The sequence below is a fragment of the Melospiza melodia genome, unplaced genomic scaffold (genome assembly GCF_035770615.1).
Source record: "Melospiza melodia melodia isolate bMelMel2 unplaced genomic scaffold, bMelMel2.pri scaffold_34, whole genome shotgun sequence".
Lineage (NCBI taxonomy): Eukaryota > Metazoa > Chordata > Aves > Passeriformes > Passerellidae > Melospiza > Melospiza melodia.
The window spans coordinates 3,442,905-3,467,123 of NW_026948659.1; the positions used below are offsets into that span (position 1 = coordinate 3,442,905).

At 51.7% G+C, this 24,219-nt stretch overlaps 1 protein-coding gene across 1 annotated transcript; it reads left to right on the forward strand.

The window, feature by feature from the left end:
* The first annotated feature begins 328 nt into the window (after positions 1-328).
* On the forward strand, positions 329-21,092 carry LOC134434238 (olfactory receptor 14J1-like). Its single transcript, XM_063182922.1, has 3 exons — positions 329-359; positions 12,002-12,495; positions 20,985-21,092. The coding sequence occupies exons 1-3, from the start codon at positions 329-331 to the stop codon at positions 21,090-21,092; spliced, it is 633 nt and encodes a 210-aa protein (XP_063038992.1).
* Positions 21,093-24,219: the final 3,127 nt, after the last annotated feature.

Genomic DNA, 24,219 nt, shown 5'->3' on the forward strand with positions numbered 1-24,219 from the left:
CAGGCAGCGCCCGAGAGACATGCACGGGTGAGACCCAAGCACCAACGGTGTTTCTGTGTGATTTTGCTGTTGGGGCATGTCGCCAGAGGGCAAGCCAGCCCATACCACTACCCCCATCTTCCCTTCAGGAGGGTCATGCGACACCTTAGTAGTGGCAAAGTGCTCAAAGAAATCACCACACCGAACGCCCCATCCTTCGTGCTCCGCATCACTGACCTGTTTACAGGACAACCAAAGGTGGACCCTGTTGCCTTCTGGTGCAAGGCAAGGCGACCTGGTTCTGAGGATCAGCACGGCGACCCAAAACTCCCCAGTGTCGCTCGGGCCAATGAAACACGCGGACACCAATGTGGTGGACGGTCAAAGGCATTTATTACTTCTTCTCGTGGGGTTTTATAGTCTAAGGGGTTCTCTACGTCAAAAGGGGGTCTGTCCTTATTATCTATGGTTAGTAAGGAATGGAAAGTTACGAGCACTACTGTTAGTGGGGCCACACTCCTAGGGTAATCTCTTATCTTAGGGGAACAGGGGGTCCTGCCTTTCCGTGACATCGCGTAATCTTCCGGAGAGCCTGTCCCTATCTACCACAGGACCCCTATTCCCCACATGCCACACACATGTACCTATCCTACTGGTGCCCAGCTTCAAACCCAGGAAAAAGCTACTGCAATCATCCAAGGTGGGGATGTTGTGGACACTGAGGCTGCAAAACCATTGTTACAGATGCCAGACCGTCAGGGCCTGGGTGGGATCCACAAGAGCCCGACAAATTCTTACAGTTCACTTGGGCACCCACCGGCTGCAAAACACCCATCTTCCTCCAGGGAAGTTTCTATCGAAAGCGCCATAAAGTCCCTAAAATTTTGGAAATGCGCTGGCTACAACATGACGGTTTTGCAGCCAGATCACCCTAGTTGGGCCATAGGCAGAAGGTGGACAGTAGTCCTTCAAGGGTTGAAAGAGAGGGTGAATGTGTGAATTATCAGGCTCCAACCGTCGGCACCCCAAGCAGTCGGACCCAACAAAGCGATTAAAAGTGCGCAGAAAGGGAAAAACAGGACCTACCCCAAAACCTTGCCCACAAAGGTCACCAATATCCCGACTGGCCGTGCAGATGCCTTTCAGACAGGTCACTCAGCCGGGTCGGACTCAGACCCAATCCTTCGTATGTTAGAAGCTACCTTTCTATCCCTGAACGAATCCAACCCTAACCTAACCAAATCCTGTTGGCTTTGTTACAATGTCAAACCCCCCTTTTACGAAGGAGTCACTTTAAACACTCCCTTCAATTATTCCTCAGCCGATGCCCCTCACCAGTGCAGATGGGATACCCCCCGCAAAGGAATTACCCTGAGTCAAGTCACAGGCCGAGGCAGATGCTTTGGCAATGCAACCCTATGTAGGTGGAAGGGCAACGTCTGCACCAAAGCTGTCAAGCCCGACAGGAAAAACAATTAGTGGGCAGTCCTATCCACGTCTGGGAGGTGGGATTGCCAGCGATCTGGAGTGAGTCCCTATGGGTTCCTAGCCAAATTCGATGACTCTAACGACTTTTGTGTCCAAGTTCTGATTGTTCCTAGGGTCCTGTACCACTCAGACGAAGAAGTGTATCACCTTTTTGAGGAACCCAGCCGGCTCCACAAAAGAGAAGTAATAACAGGCATAACTATCACAATGCTGCTGGGCCTAGGAGCAGCCAGAATGGCAACGGGTGTCTCATCCCTAGCGACCCAACACCAAGGACTGTCCCAGCTGCAAATGACCATCGATGAGGACCTGCATAGGATCGAGAAATCCATTTCCTTTCTAGAGAAGTCAGTCTCCTTACTCTTAGAAGTGGTCTTGCAGAACAGGCGAGGCCTGGACCTCCTGTTCATGCAGCAAGGAGGCCTGTGTGCCGCCTTGAAAGAGGAGTGCTGCTTCTACGTGGACCACACGGGAGTCGTAAGAGACTCCATGGCGGAACTCCGAAACAGACTGGCTCAGAGACAGAAAGACAGGGAAGCCCAACAGGGTTGGTTCGAGTCCTGGTTCAGTCAATCACCATGGCTAACCACCCTAGTTTCTACCCTAATAGTTCCATTGGCAATGCTACTTTTAGCTGTCACCTTCGGACCATGCCTGCTGAACAAGCTAGTCTCATTCGTTCAGACCCGCCTAGAATGAGCCAACATCCTGTTCATAGGCCGGCAACAAATGCTGTGAGTTCAACCAGGGAACACTGCCAGTCACAAGATTTTCTAAACTTGCCTGGCAAAAACTTACTCAGGTTTACCAAACCGCTTTCCTTTGTCAAGTTACAACCCTATACCTCATTTCATTTCCTATGTATATGACTTCCTCGTTCATTTGTGAAAAAGGGGGGGGGAGATGTGGTAGATAGGCACAGGCGATCGGAAGATCACGCGATGTGACGGAAAGGCAGGACTCCTTTTCCCCTAATCCCTTAAGATAAGAGATCACCCTAGTAATGTAACTAGGAATGCAGCCCCCCTAACGATAGTAATGCTGGTAACTTTCCACTCCTTACTAACCATAGATAGTACTGCAGACCCCCTCTGACTTAGAGAGACCCCTTAGACTATAAAATCCCACGAGATGGGACAATAAAGGCCTTTGAGCGTCTACCACATTGGTATCTGCGTGCTCTTTAGCCCAAGCGACCCTGGTGAGTTTGGGTCACCGTGCTGCTCCTTGAAACCAGGTCGCTTTGCCTTATATCAGAAGGCAACACCCATCAACCCATGTGCTCCATAGACCCTTGTTATATGCACGCATACAACTCCCACCATCCCCCACGCCCCATTGAGCCCCATTATATCCGTGCCTACACCTCCCATCATGCCCTGCGCCCCATAGAGCCCCGTTATACCCGCGCATCCAACTCCCATCATCTCTCATGCCCTATAGGTCCCTATTATATCCGCGCCTACATCGCCCATCATCCTCCGCGTCACATTGAGTCCTGTTATATCCGGGCCCCATAGATCCCTATTATATCCGTGCATATGACTTCCAGTATCCCCCACGCACCATAGATCCCTATTATATTTGCGCCTCCAACTCCCATCCTCCCCCGCTCTCCATAGAACCCCGTTATACCAGCGCATATATCTCCCATCATCCCCTGCGCTCCATGGACTCCCGTTACAACGGCACCCCATAGATCCCTATTATACCCGCACATACAACTCCCATCATCCCCCGCGCTCCATAGACTCCCGTTATACCCATGCCTCCAACTCTCAGCACCCCCCGCGCCCCACAGATCGCCATTAAATCCTTCCCACACCCCAAAACCCCCCCAAAACCAGGAAAAAACCCCAAATTTATTTGACCACCAACACTCAGACACCTCTGAGCTCCCAAATCCTTTAATATTCACAATTTCCTCCTGTTTAACCCTTTCCTCCCACGCCGTTCAGCTCAGCGGGTTTGACTGAGCTCCATCTGCTCCATGGGGGTTTTTGGGGGGATTTTGGGTTTTTGGGGTCCCTCAGAGCAGGGCCCGGCCCCGCTGGGTGAGCAGGACCCCGAATCTCCGTTTCAGGGCCAGGCGGTGCCGCGAGAATTTGTCATCGGGGGAAAAGCGGGCGGGGTGGGCCGAGCGTGTGGGGAGCCCGGCCGGGGACACTTTCTGAGGGGAAAATTACACAAAATGCTGTAAAATACAGCAAAATCCTACAAATTACCTGAAATCCACCCTAAATCCCCATCAGGACAAGCAAACTCCCCCAAAATCCCCCTAAAACCCTTAAAATTCCCCCCAGATTCCTCTCCTCAGGACACTTGAAATTTCCCGCCAAATTCCCCCCTCAGGACACCCCAAAATTCCTCCAAAATCCCAAAACTGCCACCTCAGGATCCCCAAAATCCCACAAATTCCTCCCAAAATGCCCTAAATTCCCCCCAAATCCTCCAAACTCCCACTCAGAACACCCAAAATCCCCAAAAATGCCCGAAATTTCCCCCTCAGGACACCCAAAATCCTCCAAATCCCCCCCATATTCCTCAAACTCCTCTCAAAATCCCCCAAATTCCCCCTCAGGACATCAAAAATCCTTTAAAATTCCCCAGATTCTCCCCAAATTCCCCAAAAATCCCCAAATTCCCCCCAGGGCACCCAAAATCCACAAAAATCTCCACAAAATTCCCCAAATTCCCTCAAAATCCCCTCTAAGGACACCTAAAATCACTCAAATTCCCCCAAATTCCCCCCTCAGGACACTTGAAATCTCCAAATTTCCCCAAAATCTCCCAAATTCCCCCTTCAGGATCTCCCAAATTACCACAAAATCCACAAAGTGCCCCTCAGGACACCCAAAATGCCCCAAATTCCTCCAAAATGTCCCAAAATTCACCTCAAGACACCCAAATTCCCCCAAAATAAAAAAATTTCCCAAAAATTCCCTCTCAGGACACCCAAAATCCTACAAAAATCCCCAAATTCCCCTCTCAGGACACCTAAAATCCCTCAAGTTTCCTCAAAATCCCCCAAAGTTTTCCAAAATCCCTCAAATTCCCCCTCAGGACACCTAAAATCCACAAAAATCCCCCAAAATTCCCCAAAATCCCCTCTAAGGACATCTAAAATCCTAAAATTCCCTCAAAATCCCCCAAATTCCCCCTCAGGACACCTAAAATCCCTCAAAATCCCCAAATTTCCCCCTAAATGCCACAATTTCCCCAAAATCTCCCAAATTCCACCCTCAGGATCCCCCAAATTGCCCCAAAATCCCCAAAATTCCCCCTCATGATGCCCAAAATCCCGCAAAATCCCCAAATTCCTCCCAAATTTCCTCCAAATTCCCTTAAATTCCCCCTCAGGACATCAAAAATCCTCCAAAATTCCCCAGATTCTCCCCCAATTCTTCCAAAAATTCCCCCTCAGGACACCCAAAATCCAAAAAAAAACCCCAAAATCCCCCAAATTCCCACAAAATTCCCTCTAAGGACACCTAAAATCCTCAAATTCCCTCAAAATCCCCCAAATTCCTCAAAAACTCCCCGAAATTTTCCCCTTGGGACACCAAAATCCCCCAAGTTCCCATTTTTAGTCCCGAATTTTCCTTTCTGGGATCAAAATTCTCCATTTTTAGTCCCAAATTCTCCCCTTTTTCACCCCAAAATTCCTTTTCTTGGACCCAAACTTACCATTCCTTGACACAAATTCTCCTTTTTTAGTCCTCAATTTTCTCTTTTGGAGCCCAAATTTTCCCTTGTTTCAGCCCTAATTCCCCTTTTGGAGTTTGATCTTCCCACATGAGCACCCAAATTCCCTTTTTTGGTACAAATTTCCCATTTTTGGCTCCAATCTTCCCACCTGAGTGCCCAAATTCCCATTTTTAGTTCCAATTTCTCCCTTTTTGGACCAAAATTCCCCTTTTTTAGTCCCAAATTTTCCTTTTTTCAACCCCAAATAAAAAAAAAAAAGGGGGGGAAATTTGGGACGAAAAAAGAGAAATTTGGGTCCTAAAATGGAGAATTTGGGTCCAAAAATGGGAATTTTGGTGCCCCGATGGGGAGATTGGAGCCAAAAAAGGAATTTTGGTCTAAAAAAGGGAAATTTGTGCGCCCAGAATTTTCATTTTTGGCCCAAATTTCTCCCTTTTAGACCAAAATTCCCCATTTTTAGTCCCAAATTTTCCCTTTTTTCACCCCAAACTTTCCCTTCCTGCACCCAAATCCCCATTTTTAGTCCCAAATTCCAATTTTTGAGCCCAAATTCTCCTTTTTAGGGGCACAAATTTCCCTTTTTTAGAACCAAAATTCATTTTTTGGGTCCAATCTCCCCATCTGGGCACTCAAATTCCCATTTTTGGACCCAAATTCTCCCTTTTTGGTGCCAAAATCCCCCGTTAGACCCAAATTTCCCTTTTTTAGTCCTATTTTCCCCTTTTCTAGACCAAAATTCCCCTTTTTTAGATCCATACTTCTCACCTGAGCACCCAAACTCCCTTTTTTGGTAAAAAATTCCCTTTTTTGGACCCAAATTCTCCCATTTTCAGCCCAAATTCTCATTTTTGGACCCAAATTTCCCTTTTTTATACCCAAATTCTCCTTTTCTGGTACACATTTCCCTTTTTTGGACCCAAATTCTCCTTTGTTAGTCCTAAATTCCCCCTTTTTTAGTCCCAAATTTCCCTTTTTTAGTGCCAAATATTCCTTTTCTGGTACAAATTTCTCATTTTTGCCCCAAATTCTCCATTTTTAAACCCAAATTTCCCTTTTTAGCCCCAAATTCCCCCTTTATGGACCCAAATCCCCCCTGTTTAGTCCCAAATTCCGCTTTTTTAATCCCAAATTTCCCTTTTTTAGTCCCAAATTCTCCCTTTTTAGTCCCTATTTCCCCATTTCCAGTCCCAAATTCCCATTTTTTATTCCCAAATTCCCCTTTTCTCTAACAAATTTCCCCTTTTCGCCTCACAACTCCCGTCCCAATTCCCCCCTCAGCCCACCCAACCTCTCCCTCATCGCTCCCAAACCGCTCCCAAGGCACCCAAACCCCGTGGATCCCCTCAGAACCCTCCCCGAAGTCCCCCAAATCGCCCAAAATTGCCCAAAATTTGCAAAAATCGCCCCAAAATCCCCTCGGTACCTTGAGGGTATAAACGCGCTCCCCGCGCTCGTTCTCGTAGCACTGCAGGAACATGGCGGCGGTGGCGGGAAACAGAACCGGAAGTCGCCTCAGGATTGAAGGAGATGTGGGCGGGGTTTGTAGCAGAAGTTGGAGGAGGGGGAGATAGGAAATGCAGTCCCAAAAGGGAGCTGGAGTAAAGAGGGGAAGTAGGCGGGGTTTAAAGCGGAAATTGGCGAAGAGCGTGATGGGAAATGTAGTCCCGAAAGGGAGAGGGAGAACAGAAATGAAGTGGGCGGGGTATTCAGCGGAAGTGAGTGAAGGGGATGATGGGAAATATAGTCCCAGACGGGAGTGGAAGTACCGGGCGGAAAAAAAGAGGAATTTGGGACCAGAAAGGGAAAGTTTGGGTCAAAAAAGGAGAATTTTGGTCCAAAATGGGAATTTGTGCCCAAAAATGGGAATTTGGGCACTAAGGGGAGGTTTGAAGCCAAAAATGGGAATTTGAGTCGAGGAAAAAAGAATTTGGACCAAAAAAGAGGAAATTTAGGTCCAAAGAGGAGAATTTTGGATTAAAAAATGGAACTTTGTGCACAAAAAAGGGAATTTGTGAAACAACAATGGGAAATTGGGTCAAAAAATGGGAATTTAGGCTGAAAAAAGGGAAAATTTGGGTCCAAAAAGGAGAATTTGGGACTAAAAAAGGGAATTTGGGTCCAGGAAGGGAAAGTTTGGGTCAAGAAGAAGAATTTGTGTCCAAAAATGGAGAATTTCGACCAAAAAAGTGGAATTTGGACAAAGAAAATGGAAATTTGTGCCCAAAAACAGAAAATTTGGGTCCAAAAATGGGAATTTTCGTCATAAAAGGGAAATTTGAGTTCCTAAAAGGAGAATTTTGGTTGAAAAAAGGAGAATTAGCTTCAAAAAAGGGAATTTGAGCAACAAAAAGGAGAAATTTGGACCTAAAAAGGGAATTTGGGAAAAAAGAGGAAAAATTGTGGCCAAAAATGGGAATTTGGGTGCTCAGATTGGAAGTTTGGACCCAAAAATGGAAATTTGGGACTAAACAATTGAAATTTGTGCCCAAAAAAGGGAATTTGAGCAACAAAAAGGGGAATTTGGGCTGAAAAAAGGGAAAATTTGGGTCCAAAAAATGAGAATTTGGGACTCAAAAAGGCAAATTTGTGCCCCACAAATGGGAAATTTGGGCCCAGGAAAAAAGAATTTGGAGCAAAAAAAGGAAATTTGGGGAGAAAAAAGGGGAATTTGGGGCCAAAAATGGAAAGACTGGGCTCAAAAAGGGGAATTTGTGCTGAAAAAAAGGTAAAGTGGGTAAAAAAAAGGGAATTTGTGCTGAAAAAAAGGAAAATTTGGGTCCAAAAATTGTAAATTTTTTGTGGGAAAAAAAGGGAATTTGGATGCAAAAAATGGGAAATTGGGCTGATAAATGAAGAATTGTCGCAGAATGAGGCCTTTGTCGGGGATGAGCCATTTGTCGGGTGCAGGGAAAACTCGGACACTCAATATGAGTCAGCAGCAAGTTCCGTTTATTGAAGAGAGCATCAGACACTGATACAGCAAGTAATGAGCTCATGAATATTCTGTGAGCCAAGCGATCTATTGGTTAAACTAAACATCAATTCTCCTCATTCCTTTGGGCCTACGTTCTCTATTTCCCACGTCTCTCTGTCCACTCGTTATCATACCCAGCTGGGCCCAAGGACGCGCTGTCTTGCAGGTGCAGGACTCGGAATTAGCCACCGCCTTGTGCTCTTCCAGTCTCTAGTGAGCAAAATTCCCAACAGGTGGGGACTGAGGACAGCAGAGGAGAACCCTGGGAGGGACTGAAGGGTGGTGTCAGAGACGGTGAAGCCTTTTGACATAGTAGAGAAAAGCGAGAAAAAGCCCAAATTAATGCCAAGGGCACCTGGGGAGGCCCAGATTCAGAACAAATGTTTTGTGGAGAAAAGAAGAAACCTCACAACTTTGTAAAAATTGTAAAGCCCGGTATGCTTTTATTACGACGCGCGCCGGACGCAAGCCCCCAAAAAGGTAAGCGTGCCTATGAAGACCTCGGGTCTCCTTTTATCCCCCTTCCAAATGCATATGCATACAGTTTCACAAAAGGTTCATACATATTCATTCCGTGTGACATTTAGCACCAGTTCTTCTTTACCAAAAGAATTGCTATGTCTGGGGCAGATTGACCTTGTGGTCATTTCTGTTTTTCTTTCTCTGTGTCCTTGTTGTCTCTAAAATGCGGCTTTTCCTTCAGCTTTGGCTCCACAGACACCTCACCTCTTCCAGACACGTCACCTAATTCAGAATAAATCTGTACTCTGTCTCACAAAGACAATGGAGTTTCTCTCCCAGGGAAGGGCTGGTGTACAACACATCCCCCAGAAGGAGCCTGGACCAGCCCAATGCTTTGTGTGGGCAGGCAGAGGCAGGCAGGAGGCAGAGCTGTCAGCAAAGGAAGGGCACAGCCAGGTGGAGCAGCCGGGGGATGCCGACAGCCGGCAGGGACAGAGGCGCAGGGCAGGGACAGCATAGCACAGCCTGGGCAGCACAGGGCACAGGCATGTGCAGCAGCTGCAAGACAGCCCTGCCAGAGCCAACTTGGGCAGCACTTTGGCCATGGCTGCTGGGCCTGGGCCTGAGGCAGGAGCAGGAGACAAGTGACCCTTGCAGGCCTGGGCCTCATTGCCTCCTTGTCCCTGCTCAGCAGCCTGTCAGGGGCCGCCCCATGCTCCTGCCCTTGCCATTGCACATCCCCACATGCCAGTGCCCATCCCGGCAAGAGCCCTGAGCAAGGAGGGAGGGACAGCATCTGCCTGGCCAGGGGCTGGGGCTCAGGCCTTGGCCCTCTGCATTCCTCAAACACATCCAGCTTTGCTCAGCACCAGAGACACCTTGGCCTTGTTTGTCCCCAGCTGTCATCACTGCCTCCAGTGTTCTGCTCTAACTGGAACCTGGGGACACTTTCTCAGTTGTGTCCAGCGGTGGGACTCATTAAAACTTCAAGAAACTTCAGAGTTTCATTTTAAATTTGAGTTCTTGAGAAGTTTTTTGAGCTCTCTCTCAGGGACTGAGTCTGATGTAAACAACACCAAATCCCCTAGAGGCTCGTTAAATTCCTTGTGCTGTTTCTGTGCTGCTGAGCTTTAAAGGAACAGCTCTTCCCAGGGCCAGCTCCTCTCCCAGCCCAGCAGGGCTGAGGGCTCTGCCTGCAGGCACTGAGGGGACAGGAGCCAGGCAGAGACAGGCTGAAGGCAATCAGGATTGGGAAGACATTGAGCTGAGACTTCACTTGGGGAAAGATCTTCACAGCCCTGTGCATGGTGAGTGTGTGGGTGCAGGGCAATGTCCCCTGTGCTCCTGGAGGGATCTCCTGAAGCTGACCCAGGACAGGACTGATGTGACTGTAAGGATGCTCTGCTGCTCTTTCTGCTTCGGGGGAGGATGTGCTGCAGAGCGGGGCTGCCCTGGGCACCGTCAGAGGGACAGGGCAGGGACAGCTGCAGGGGGTGAAGCTGGGGCTGCAGCCAGGGCTGCCCAGAGATCCAGCTCATGCCCAGGGTGACTTTTCATGAGCTCATTCAGGGCAGGCGTTTCTTGCTTGGGTCTCTGCTTTCCTGAATCTGTGGCTGGCTCAGCTTGGTGGCAATAGAAAATTAACTGTGCAGGGCAGAGCAGGGGCTGAGACTCTTTAACCATCACACTGAGGATTCCTGAGCACCTTAGCAATTCCCTGCACCTGCCCAGCCCCTAGATCCATGCAGCATCACCTTTCCATGGAGCCCAGGCTGGGGGAGCTGTTCTTTAATCCCTGCAGGGCCCAGCAGCTGCAGGACAGGGCTGGCTCAGGGGCTGGGCTGGGCTCTGGCAGCTCTTGCAGGGAAGGAGCCCGGGGCCACAGGAGCAGCTGGGGCTGGGACAGCTCCAGCAGCAGAGCCGTGGGCAGGCAGGGAGGGAGGCAGTGCTGAGGGAAGCCCTGCTGCAGGGCAGATGTGGCACCTGCTGGGCCTGCCCTGCAGGGCAGACACTGCCCAGAGCAGCACAGCTCTTGTGTCCCCTCACAGCCAGCACAGCCCTCAGCCCGGGGGATCGGGGCCCTCATTCCCTCCTGGGCCGACAGAGCAGCCCCAGAGATGAAGGTCATCTCTGCGGCCGTGTGCCCATTCCCTGCTGACCTGAGGGACACTGTCCTTCCCTGCTGCTGCCTGGCAGGGGCCGGCCAGGGCTGGCCAGGGAAAGGCTTTTCCTCAGGCCCGGCTCTCTCTCTCTCTCCTTGCCTTGCCCAGGTGCTGCTGGCATTGCTGAGGGTCTCTCTGAATTGGCAGTTCCAGCTGCAGGGCCAGGCCCAGCCCTTGGGCTCCTCCTGTGCAGGCTGAGCACAGCATTGGGGTGTCCCAGCTCCCTGTGCCCGGGCAGCTCTGGGCAGGGCAGCCTGGGAGGCTGGCACTGAGCCCACTGTCCTGACTCTGGGAAAGGCAGGAGCCACTTGGTGTGCCAGGGATCCCTCTGCTCTCAGCAGTGTCTCCTGGCTGTCCAGGGTAACACGGGAGTGGATTTCAGAAAGGTGCAAGGGCAGGGCAGCTGGGACAGGAGAGAGGGACAGAGCAGCTCTCCTCAGTCTGCACTAAGCCTCAGACAATCCTCCTGCCTCTCTGGACTCTCTGTTCTCCCCAGGTGCAGCAGAATCCCTCGCTCTGCCTTCTGTTATCCCCATCCCTTCACCCAGGCAGTTCTGCAGCCTTACAGGAAGATTCTTTATCCAAGCCTGAACACCAGGACTGGGCCCTGCTCTCACTGTTCCCCTGCACTGACTGGGGGTCCGGGCTGACTCCCAGGTGTCCTGCAGGCCAAGGTCCAGCTCCTCACACAGCATTGGCCAGCAGCAATCAGGGCTCCAGCAACAATGGTGAAGGAAGATCTCCTAGACATACACAAGGGGGAGGTGCTTAGTGGAAAGAAAGAGGCAACGACAAAGAGTTTTGATTTTTCTGTGAGAAATTTCCCCTTCATTGCCGTGTCTTTCCTCCTTCTGTACGTTGAAATGTGCAGACACAGCAAATGTCCACAGCAGCTCCATCAGGCACTTCCTCCTGCTGGCATTGGCAGACACGCGGCAGCTGCAGCTCCTGCACTTCTGCCTCTTGCTGGGCATCTCCCTGGCTGCCCTCCTGGGTAACGGCCTCATCATCAGCGCCGTAGCCTGCGGCCACCACCTGCACACGCCCATGTTCTTCTTCCTGCTCAACCTGGCCCTCAGCGACCTGGGCTCCATCTGCACCACTGTCCCCAAAGCCATGCACAATTCCCTCTGGGACACCAGGGACATCTCCTACAAAGGATGTGCTGTGCAGCTATTTCTGTTTCTATTTTTCATTTCTGCAGAATTTTCCCTCCTGACCATCATGTGCTATGACCGCTATGTGTCCATCTGCAAACCCCTGCACTACGGGACCCTCCTGGGCAGCAGAGCTTGTGCCCACATGGCAGCAGCTGCCTGGGCCAGTGGCTTTCTCTATGCTCTGCTGCACACAGCCAATACATTTTCCCTGCCCCTGTGCCATGGCAATGCCCTGGGCCAGTTCTTCTGTGAGGTTCCCCAGGTCGTCAAGCTCTCCTGCTCTCACTCCACCTTCAGAAAAATTTGGATTTCATTGTTTGTTGCCCCTTTAGCTTTTGGCTGTTTTGTGTTCATTGTTTTCTCCTATGTGCAGATCTTCAGGGCTGTGCTGAGGATCCCCTCTGAGCAGGGACGGCACAAAGCCTTTTCCACCTGCCTCCCTCACCTGGCCGTGCTCTCCCTGTTCCTCAGCACTGGCTTTTTTGCCTACCTGAAGCCCCCCTCCTTCTCTTCCCCATCCCTGGATCTGGCCCTGTCAGTTCTGTACTCGGTGGTGCCTCCAGCCCTGAACCCCCTCATCTACAGCCTGAGGAACCAGGAGCTCAAGGCTGCGGTGTGGAGACTGATGACTGGAAAATTTAGAAAACATTAAACTTTTTGCCAATCTCTGCATATCTCTTGTAATAAAAGTGAGATTTGAAAGTTTTTGTTGGATTGGTTATTTTCCCCCTCTGTTTTAATTTTTAATATTCTCCCTATTGTTTCTTCCATTTCTAATTTTCTTTCTCTCCACCTTCCCAGTGCCCCCAGACAGTGTCAACATGAGCTGTGTTCTCAGTGTCTTTAAATGAAATAAAGGATCTCTCAGCAGAATTTTCACCAGAGATCTCCCTTTGTTCCTTCCCTGGAGCTGCAGCAGCAATGTCTGTGTGCAGAGCTGGGGCAGATCAGGGCTGGCCCAGCAGCTGTGCCCAGCAGCAGCAGCAGCACTTGAAGTTGCCAGTGCTGCTGCCGTGGCCCTGCCCCGCTGCCCTGGTGGCCCTGGTGTTGCTGCAGGGCCTGAGTGCTCTCGGGGCCGGGCACAGCCCTGGGGGTGGCCGTGCCGGGGCTGCAGCAGGGACAGGCAATGGGCACTGCTGGGGCAGCGCTGACGCCTCAGCCCAGGGCCTGGGGGCTCCAGGCTCCTTGCCCAGGCTCTCTCAAGAACACGCCCAAGCCAATGCCCAGCACAGAAAAGACCCGTGAGCAGCCCCAGGCTGGCCGTGGGCAGGCTGGGGGCAAACAGCATGGCTGGGGCTCTGCAAGGGCCCTGGGGCAGACGGGAAGGAGCAGCAGAGCAGGGGCTGATCCATCCCCAGTGCGCTGCACAGCCCAGGGCAGCGTCCCAAAGCGTCCTCTTGGAGCTGCCAACAACATTCCCCCTCTGCAGCCCTGGCCTCTCCCCCAGCTCACACAGGTGCCCCATCCTTGCAGGCACAGACACGGCAGCACTGGCTCAGCAGCCCCTGTTTACATTGCACAGAGCAGAGGGAGCACCCCCATGCTGTTGGTGTGGGGATATGAACCTGAGGGAGCACAAATGCCATCAGCCCCTGGGCCAGCAAGGGCTGGGGGACACCAGGGAAACCACTCAGCTTTGTCCTGGCCTCTGCAGTCAGCCAAAATGTTTGTTCCCATCAGCTGGGAGTTTCCTGTGCCACTGCAGACGCTGTTGCTCAGAGCCAGGGCTGCCTGGCAGCCATCCCAAAACTGCCCTGAGCATTTCCTTGGCTTTTTCCTTTGCTTTGTTTCTTCTTTCCTGGTCCAGATTTCTTCCTATTACCCATCCCCGTCCCCTCCCCTGCAAACAGCCCATCCCTGTTTGCCCTGTCCACTCTGGCCCCACTCCCCAATGCAGTTCCTGACTTGGCGCCATGGGAACGTCCCTTGGGCAGCAGGATCATCCTACAAGTGCTGCAGGAATTGTCTGCAGGCTCCTGCAGTGCCTGCTGCTGCTCCCTTGCCAGAAGCACCCCAGGCCAGGGGGGCACATCTGGGCTGCTGTGTCTGGCTCTGGGGCTCCCTGTTCTGGGCAGTGAGGAGGGGCTGCAGAGGCTCTGCAGTACTGACAGGATGGGCTTTGGGGCTGGCAGGAGAAGCTGAGGGACCTGGGCTGCTGGAGCTGCTGAAGAGGAGGCCCAGGGCTCCTCCTGCTTCTGCTCCAAGGGTGGTTCCATAGAATCACAGAATCAGCAAAGTTGGAAAAGACCTTGGACATCATCAAGTCCAACATGTGCCCTGACACTGCCTTGTCTCCCTGGGCCTCCTCTTCTCCAGGATAAACCACCCCAGCTCCCTCAGCCTCTCCTCATAGGACTTGTGTTCCAGACCCCTCCCCAGCCTTGTTGCCCTTCTCTGGACACGCTCCAGCCCCTCCATGGCCTTCCTAAATTGGGGCCCAGAACTGGACACAGCACTCGAGGTGTGGCCTCACAAGTGCCGAGTGCAGGGGAAGAATCACTGCCCTGCTCCTGCTGGCCACACCATTCCTGATCCAGACCAGCAGCCATTGGCCTTCTTGCCCACCTGGGCACACTGCTGGCTCATGTCCAGCCTGCTGTCCATCAGTGCCCCAGGTCCCTTTCTGCCTGGCCGCTGTCCAGCCACTCTGTCCCCAGCCTGTAGCACTGCAGGGGTTGTTGTGGCCAAAGTGCAGGACCCGGCACTTGGACTTATTAAACTTCATCTTATTGGACTCTGCCCATCCATCCAACTGTTCCCGGTCTCTCTGCAGAGGCCTCCTACCTTCCAGCAGATGGACACATGCTCCCAGCTTAGTTTTGTCTGCAGATTTACTACTGAAAGTCTCAACACTCTCATCCATGTTGTCAGTAACAATATTGAACAGAACTGGCTCCAGCAGAGACCCCTGAGGGACACCACAGGTGACTGCTTGCCAGCTGGATGCAACAGCATTCACCACCACTCTCTGGTGTAACATTCACGGCCACTCAACTGGCCATCCAGCCAGTTGTAGGTGTTTAGTGCATGCCCCTTGTTCTTTCAGAGAATATTAAAAAACTTAATAATTTCATGGTCAGTAGTGGTGTTCACAGAGGTCCTAGAAGAGGGAAGAGAAAAGGATCTGACTCCATGTTTCAGAAGACTAATTTATTATTTTATGATAGATATTCTATTAAAACTATATAAAAAGAATAGAAGAAAAGATTTCATCAGAAGGCTTGCAAGCAAAGGAGAAAGAATGGAATGATAACTAAATCCTGTGTCTGACCAGAGAGACACACAGCTGGACTGTGATTGGCCATTAATTAGAAACAATGACATGAAGCCAATCACAGATCCACCTGTTGCATTCCACAGCAGCAGATAATGATTGTTTATATTTTGTACCTGAGGCCTCAGCTTCTCAGGAGCTAAATCCTGGCAAAGGGAATTTTCAGAAAATATCATGGCTACAATGGTCGCTGTGCCCCAAACAGCCTCTGACCACCTCTGATCTCCCACCAGCCCTTCTCTGTTTGGGACCAGCAGGAGACAGAGGTTTCTTTGGCAGTGGGAATTGCAGGAAACCTCCCCCAAGTGCACCTTGGAAGGTTCAGGCTGGAGCTGAGGAGAAGGCAAAGTCCCTCGCAGGGCAGAATGTTGGTGCTGGAGGTGTGGCAGCGTGAGGCTGGGCCATGGCCGGGCTCTGTGTGCCAGGAGCCGGCAGCGCTGGGTGCAGGGAGCCCAGGGAGGGCCCAGCAACGCTGGGTGAGAAATGCTGGGGCACAGCGAGATGGGCGAGTGCAGCCGGCCAGGGCAGAGGAGCAGCATGCCCAGGGGGCACAGCCTGCAGGACAGATGGCCAAGGGCTGGGCAGGGCTGGCAGGGCCACAGGCACCCAGGCCTTTGTGCCCTGGGCTCGGGCAGCGCCTCTGGAGGCCCCACAGGAGGAACTTTCCTGGCAGGGGCTGCACTTTGCTTCTCCCTCGGCCTCCCTGGGGAGGCTGGCAGGGGCTGCAGGTTGATGCCATTTGTCCTTGCTGCCCCTCACATCCCCCTGGCCCACCAAGAGCCCCGAGGCAGCCGTGAGGGACAGGCCCTGCTGGCCCAGGCTGGGCTCAGGGCTTGGCCTTTCTGCTTCCTGCAGCCAAGCCAGGCCTTGCTCAGCATTGCAGTTCCCTGCTCAGAGCCTTGGGCTCCCTGCAATCCTTCCCTCAAGGATCTGCTCTCACCAAGCCCTGGGCAGCCTTGGGCACTCCCTGCCCTCCCTGGGGCCCAGCCATGCTCCAAGGCACTTGGAGTTTTGCTGCTGACTCCTTGAGCAGCTTCTCCATCCTTCTCTGCATGCCTGAGTCTCCTGGACCCAGCCCCAAATCCAGCGTGGGGCTGATTAAAATACAGAAAGGCCTCAGGAGCTCTTTGTCTCCCTTCCATTGTCTTTGGGTCTCCAGGGCTTGTGCAGTGACTGGAGTCAGTTTGGAGTTGTCTTCAGGAGGAAGATGTCAAAATGCACCTCATGATTTTTGTTTTTTTAATCACATCAGTATTTTTTAATTTTTTACTTATGAGAAGAGGGGATAGAAGCATTCCCCAAGTGATCTGGATGCTGAATGTCTCCTTAGGAGGTCTGGGCATGGATGAGCCCCTTGCAGGCTGAGCCTGTTTGGACAAGCTGCTCCTCAGCCCAGCCTCACCATGTCTCACAACGCCCACCTGGGACTGACATCCCAAACAAAAAAGAAAAACTTTAGCATTTTTCCTTATAAATAAATTTTATTAATAACAAAATTATAATTATATTATTTTAATTTAGGATAGTCTCATACAATATTTTTATTACCTAATTTGTATATTTATATTAAAACTGGATACATTTTTAGCAACCAAGAAAATTATTCATCATTGGTTCTAAGTAACACAATTCCTTCATGAATTAATTAAATAATTTCTATTGGCTATTTATTTCTTTCTCTTTTTTTTAATTAGTTATATTTGTAGTCTTTTTGTCATCTTTTTTATCATCTTTTTCTCAGACAGGGTTGGGGGGGCCTGCAGTTTGGGGTCCCTGGAGTCATTTCTGGGGCATATTTGGGGCAGTTTTGGGTCTGGGGAGGGAATTCAGAGGGAACTTGAGGGTGTGGGGCACACTTGGGGAAGCCAGGTGGGCACTTGGAGGGGCACTCAGGGATTCTGAGGGACAGTTCAGGGTCCGGGGCAGCACTTGGGGGTCCAGAGGGGCCCTTGGAGGTAAGGGAGGGGAATCTGGGGCCCTTCGGGGTCTGGGCAGGCCCTTGTGGGGGGCTCTAACGGGGCTCTCAGGGGAGCAGGCGGCGATGGGAGTTGTAGGCGCGGGTATCATACGGTTTAACGGGGCCGCGGAGCATCACGGGAGTTCTGGGCGCAGCCGCAATGGCTCTCGGTGGGGCGCGGGGCATGACGGGAGATGAAGTCCTGGCTGAAATAGCGCTGGTCGTGCGCCGCGGAGCATGATGGGAGCTGTAGTCCCGAAAGTGGATGGAACGAAATGTTTGGGAGTCCGGGACGGCTCTTGGGGAACACCTTTGCGTCCGAGCCCCGACTTGAGATCCTCTGGGGAAACGTAAATGGCACGGGAGCCCTTGGGAGGAGCTCAGAGAGCTCCAACGGGGCTCTTTAGGGCGCGGGTCGCGGCAGGAGTTTTAGGCGCGGGACTGTGTTCTGAGGGGCTCTGGGGCCACGGGGGACGAGAGCAGATGAATTCCCAGAAGTGGCTCTACCGGCCATCTGTGGGGGTGCGAGCACTCAGGGGTTCGGGGGTGTTTACGGGAGTCCCGAATGTGCGCTGAGGGGACAATGAGGGACCCTGGAGTGTTTGGGGGACACTTATGGGACAGATGGGGACGGATCCCGGAGTTCTGTGGAGCGCGGGGCATGACGGCAGTTGTTCTCCCGGCTGCAATGAGGCTCAGTCAGGCCGTGGGGCATGATGGGAGTTGTAGGCAAAAAGAAAATTTGCTGCCTGTGTAAGCACCGCCCCCAGGCCCAGATCCCTGGTGCTGATTGGCTGGGGCTGGAGATGGGCGGGAGCTTCGGCAAATGGGATGCAGTGGAGGTGGGAACAGCCAATTCACCCTCCTGCAGTCCCTCCCAGTAAAACCCAGTTCATCCCCAGTACAGACCAGTATAACATCAGTAAAGCCCAATTAGTCCCCAGTAGAACCCAGTACATTCCAGTACCCCTCCAATCCCTCCCAGTACAGCCCAGTTCGTCCCAATACACCCGAGTTCATTCCCAGTCGTTCCCAGTTCCTCACAGTGACATCCACAGGTACCACAGTATCCCCAGTCATCTCTGCAATTGCCCCAGTGTCCCCAGGTTCTCCCAGTATCCCCCAGTGTCACTCCCAGTATGTTCCAGTGTCTCCCACAGCGTTCCCAGTGTTCCCCAGTATGTCCCAGTCCTTCCCAGTGTTTCCAAGGACAGTTTAATTTCTCTCGGTGGCCGTGGCAGCCAAACCCAGCAGTGGGGTCAGTGCAGTGCCCATGGCCACAGCCCCTTGCAGTGGCCCAGTGCAGCTTGGGCTGATGATCCACCCTCACAGCTGGCCCAGGGCAGCTCTGCAGTGGCTTTGGTGGCACCTGGGGCTGGCACACACCTGAGCAGTGTGTCTGTTTGCAGTGGGGAAAGTCGGGAGGTTCAGATTGCTTCAAAAAATCCCCAAAAAGTGAAAAGCCCTCTGAGTGCAGCCAGCTCTGCAAGCACAGCAGGGCCCAGGGGAGTGAGGACAGACAGGATGGAGCTGGGCAATGTGGAGCAAGGTTGTCCACACTGGGTCAGAGCTCCAGGCACAGCTTCTGTGAGCAGGCCAGAGCTGCTGAGGACAGACCCTGGGTCAATATCAATCACAGAATGCTGCAATCACCTCTGATGGAAAGATAAATAAAATAAAATACATCCTTTAAAATAGGAATGCGTATTTTTTACAAGTTCTTTGAAATCTTTCTCCATAAGTGGACTAGGAAATCTTTAATAACCCTCTCAGGGCTTCTGTGTTGTTTACATCAGACTCAGTCCCTGAGAGTGTCTTCAAAAAACTTCTCAACAACTCAAATTAAAATTTAGACTCCAAATTTTCTTAAAGTTTTAATGGGTCCCGCTGAGGGACAGGACTGAGAAAGTGTCCCCAGGTTCCAGTTAGAGCAGAACACTGGAGGCAGTGATGACAGCTGGGGACAAACAAGGACAAGGTGTCTCTAGTGCTGAGCAAAGTTGGATGAGTTTGAGGAATGCAAAGGGCCAAGGCCTGAGCCACAGCCCCTGGCCAGGCAGATGCTGTCCCTCCCTCCTTGCTCAGGGCTCTTGCTGGATGGGCACTGGCATGTGGGGATGTGCAATGGCAAGGGCAGGAGCATGGGGCGGCCCCTGCCAGGCTGCTGAGCAGGGACAAGGAGGCAATGAGGCCCCAGGCCTGCAAGGGTCACTTGTCTCCTGCTCCTGCCTCAGGCCCAGGCCCAGCAGCCATGGCCAAAGTGCTGCCCAAGTTGACTCTGGCAGGGCTGTCTTGCAGCTGCTGCACATGCCTGTGCCCTGTGCAGCCCAGGCTGTGCTACGGTGTCCCTGCCCTGCGTCTCTGTCCCTGCAGGCTGTCGGCATCCCCCGGCTGCCCCACCTGGCTGGGCCCTTCCTTTGCTGACAGCTCTGCCTCCTGCCTGCCTCTGCCTGCCCACACAAAGCCTGGGGCTGATACCAAAAGGGTTCATTCCATGCTTACCCTGCCTGTGAACTTTCAGCACAGGAACAAGGCATGCAGGGGCTGCTTTCCCAGCAAGGATGGTGGAAGAGAACAAGAAGACATCTGCCTCAAGAGGGCAGGAATGGAGAAATCAAGGAGTGAATCGGGGAACTTGGGGTGGGTTTTATGGAAGTGGGTAAATTGTAATTCACATTTAGGGACTTTATATAGGTAACACACTGGTAGAATTCCATATTCATGTAAGTTAGGAGTTATCCCGTGCTGGACCTCAGGCCTGAATAAATGATACCCTCTGAAATAGCAAATTAGTGTTAAGGAGCCTTATTCTGATATTTTGGACACTTGGTGACAGCAGAGGCTGACAGATCCAAGGGCCTCGCTGTGACACTGTGGAACCCCATGGAACACAGGGTCCATTGTGATGCAGTGGAGCCCCATGGAACCAAATGTCCATTGTATAAGAGCAAGGTCTTGTGGAACCAAGGAGACCATTGATGACAGTGTGGAAGCTCATGGAGCCATGAGGTCATTGTGACAGTGTGGGGCTGCATGTTACCAATGGTCCATTGTGACACTGCAGAACCTTCTGGAATCAAGGGGATCATGTTATGCAGTGGAACCCCATGGAACCAAAAGTCCATTGGGACACAGCAAGGCCTCCTGGAACCAAGGGTCCATTGTGGCTCTGTGGGGCTTCCCAGAGCCAAGGAGACCACTTGGACACTGTGGGACCTCATGGAACCACCTGGCACTGTGACACAGCAGGGCCACCTGGAGCCAAGGGGCCACTGAGACACTGAGGAACCTCATGGAACCAAAGGTCCCTTGTTACACTGCAGGGCCCTGTGGAACCAACAGGACTATGGTGCTCCATGGAACCAAGGGGCCATTCTGATTCTGCTTTGCCTCATGGAGCCAAGAGGCCTCCACGACACTACAGTGCCTCATGGAATCAAGGGGATCACAGTGACACTGTGGGGCTCCATGGGACAAAGGGGCCATTCTGATTCTGCTTTGCCTCATGGAGCCAAGGAGCCACCATGACACTGCAGGGCCTCATGGAATCAAGGGGATCACAGTGACACTGTGGGGCTCCATGGGACAAAGGGGCCATTCTGACACCATGGAACCAAGGCGACCATTGCTCTGCTATGGGACATCATGGAACCAAGGGGGCCATTGAGCCACAGCGAAGCCTCATGGAACCATGGAGATCATTATGACACATGGGACCTCATGGAACCAAAGGGCATTGTGACACCGCAAGCCCTCATGGAACCAAGGGCACAATAGTGACCCTGTGGGGCTCTGAGTGACCAATGGGGCATTCTTACAGTGCACAACCAAGCTGACCACTGTGACACTGTGGTGCATCATGGAAACAAAAGTCCATTTTAACCTAGTATGGCTGCATGAAACCATGGAGGCCATTTTTACACTTTGAAGCCTGGTGAAACCAAAGAGCCATTGTGGCACTTTGTGTCCCTATAGAACCAAGGAGTCCATTGTGACACTATGAGCCCCTGTTGGGCCAAAGGGAAAATTTGGCACTGTGTGGAACCACGGAACAAAGGGACCATTGCGACACTACAGGGCCCCATGGAACTAAGAATTCTTGGAACAGTGTGGGACTCATGGAACCAAAGGTCCATTGTGACATTGCGGGGCGTCATGGATCTAAGGGGGGACAATTGTGATGCTGTGGGACCCAGTGGAAGCAAGGGGCAAGTGTGACACAGCTGGGCCTCATGCAGCCAAGGGGCCACTGGGATCCTGAGGAGCCCACAAGAACCAAGGGGCCTTTTTGACATTCTGCTGCTGTGGAGACCCTGAGAGGCATTCCCTGGGTTAGGGAGACACAAGAAGCTTCCCTCAAAAGCTGTGCGACCCCATTGGCTCCTTCCTCTTGTTCTCTGTCCCTCAGCCCCTCCCTCCCCATTCCCCCATTGGCCCCATCTTTGTACTGCCCCCATGGCACTGATCAACCCCTTCCTCTGGAGATACAGAAACCTGGACTCCCCCCGGGAGTCCTGTCTTGTGACCCTGAACATCTCACTGCACGGCTGAATTAAACATCTGTGGGTACCATGCAAAGGCCCTTTTTGCTTCCCTACCCTGGGCTTTATTAGTAGCTATTCCGGCTGCAACAATGGCCCATTATGGCACTGTGGATCCAAGGACACCATGGTGACACTGTGGGACATCATGGATCCAGGGGGCCATTCTGACACTGAAGAACTTCATGGAACCCAGGGTCCATTGTGGCACAGCAGGGCCTCATTGGAACAAAGGAACCAATTCTGACAGTACAGAAACTCATGGAACCAAGGGGCTGTGTTGATACAGCAGGGCCACATGGAACCCAGGAGACCACTGACATTTAGGGACCTCGTGGAACCAGGATCCTTTGTGACACTGCAGAAACAAGGAGGCCATTGTTGATGCTATGGAAGCTCACAGAACCAAGCAGCCATTGTGACACTCCAGGGCCTTGTTGAACCAGGCAGACCATTGTGACACCACAGAACCTCATGGCACTGAGGGTTTTTTGTGACACAGGAGGGCCCATGGAGCCAGTTGTCCATTGTGACAATGTGGATCTGAGGAGACCATGGAGACACCATGGAAGCTCCTGGAAAGGTGGGTCCATTGTGACAATGCAAGTCCTTGTGGAACCAAGGAGACCATTGTGACATCATGGAACCTCATGGGACCAAGGGTCCATTGTTACAGTCCAGAACCAAGGAAACCATGGTGACAGTACAGAACCTGACGGGAACAAGATTCCATTGTTATGCAGTGGGGCTTCATGGAACCAAGGAACCACTGTGACACAGCAGGGCCACATGGAACCAATGATCCATGGAGATACTGCAGATCCAAGGAGATCATGGTGATGCTGTGGAACCTCATGTAGCCAAGGGGCCATTGTGACACTGTGGGACTCCATGGAACCAAATATTCATGGTGACACAGCAGGGCTGCTTGTGACCAATTGTCCATTGTAACCCTGCAGATCCAAGAGACCAGGGTGACACTCTGGCAGTTGATGGAACAGAGGGGCTGTTGTGACACACCAAGGCCTCATGGAACCAAGGAGAGCATTTTGAGAATACGGAACCAAATGGAACCAAGGATCCATTGTTCTACAGCAGGGCCTCATGGAACCAAGGGACCATTGTGAAACTGTGGGGCATAAGGGAGTCAAGGAAACCACTGATACTGAAACCCACTGGATAGAAACTTCTGAACAGAGTTTGGAGTATTTGAAAGCAGGCATTCTTCATTACAGCATGGTGGTCACTTGGGCCATCCTCCCTCCATTGGAGTGCATTAAGCTATGAATGAACAGAGTTTTTATCACACACACTGATTATGTATCCATTAGCTATCCCCACTTCCTTTGAGTTTATTTGACGTAGTTGCACACCTTATCACAAATCCTTTTATGGTTCTTTGGGTTTTGTCTTCAACATCCAGTGCCCTTTTTAGGTGGCTGTTCCTTGAACCCTCTTTTTGAGTAAGGGCAATATTATTGTTCTCCATAACTTCTGTTTTGTCAGCCTTGCAGAGCAGAGCTGGCATCCTGCCTGATTTTTTGTGACTTCTGTTTGCCAGAGGTACATCCTCAATCAGTTTCTCCAAGGCTGTGCTGTTCTGTTCTCCTGTCCCTTTCTCAGTGCTCGCCCCGCATGAGGCGTCTGCGACCCCCCAACCTATGGGCCTGGGGTTGGCAAGTGTTCCTGGGGGACAGGGATGGGACAGCTGGGCTGGACTGACCCAAGGGATGTTCCACTCCATATCACACCATGATCAGCAATCAACTGAGAAAAGTGGGGGGCCAAGGGGGGTAGGGGATAAATTTCTTTTTTCAGACATATTTCTTTCAAAACAGCACCTAGACATGCAGAATCCTCTCCTGCCACAAGGCGGTTAAATATTTTCTGCTGATAGGAGATTTCCTGTGAATTTGCTTTTCTTCTCTTTGTGGCCTTTTTCTTTTTGTGGTTGGTTTATTTCTGGGGTTTTTGTGTTGTTGTGGGTGGATCTTGCTTTGGGTTTTTTGATTAGGTTTGGGGTTTTTAGGTTTTGGTTGGGTTTGGGTTTTTCCCTACTGAACTGACTTTACTCTGATGCATTAGTTTTTTCTGCCCTTTCTTGTGGCTTGCTTGGCGCCTGATGGCAAGATAAATTTACCCAACTCAGTCATCTTGCCCAGATACATTTTGCAGTCACCATTAACTAGATGAGTTGAGTGTCAGTCACACATCAGTTCAGTCCCTGCAATTTGGCAGCATCCACAAAGGAATTGAAAGTATATTTAACTGGCATTGTAGAGACAATAGAAATATTCCACAGTGGCGGCCAAGGGCTGGTCACTGAGGGGTGTCACCAGGGCGTGGCTGCCAAGAGGACTCTGTACCATGGATGACATTTGACCCTCATTGTTCAGCCAAATTCCCACCCAGCCCATGTTCCACTCCTTCAGCCCAGCTCTCTCCAGTCTGGCTCTGAGGAGACGACAGCAGACCCTGTCCCAGGCCTGGCTGAACTCTGGGCACACAACATCA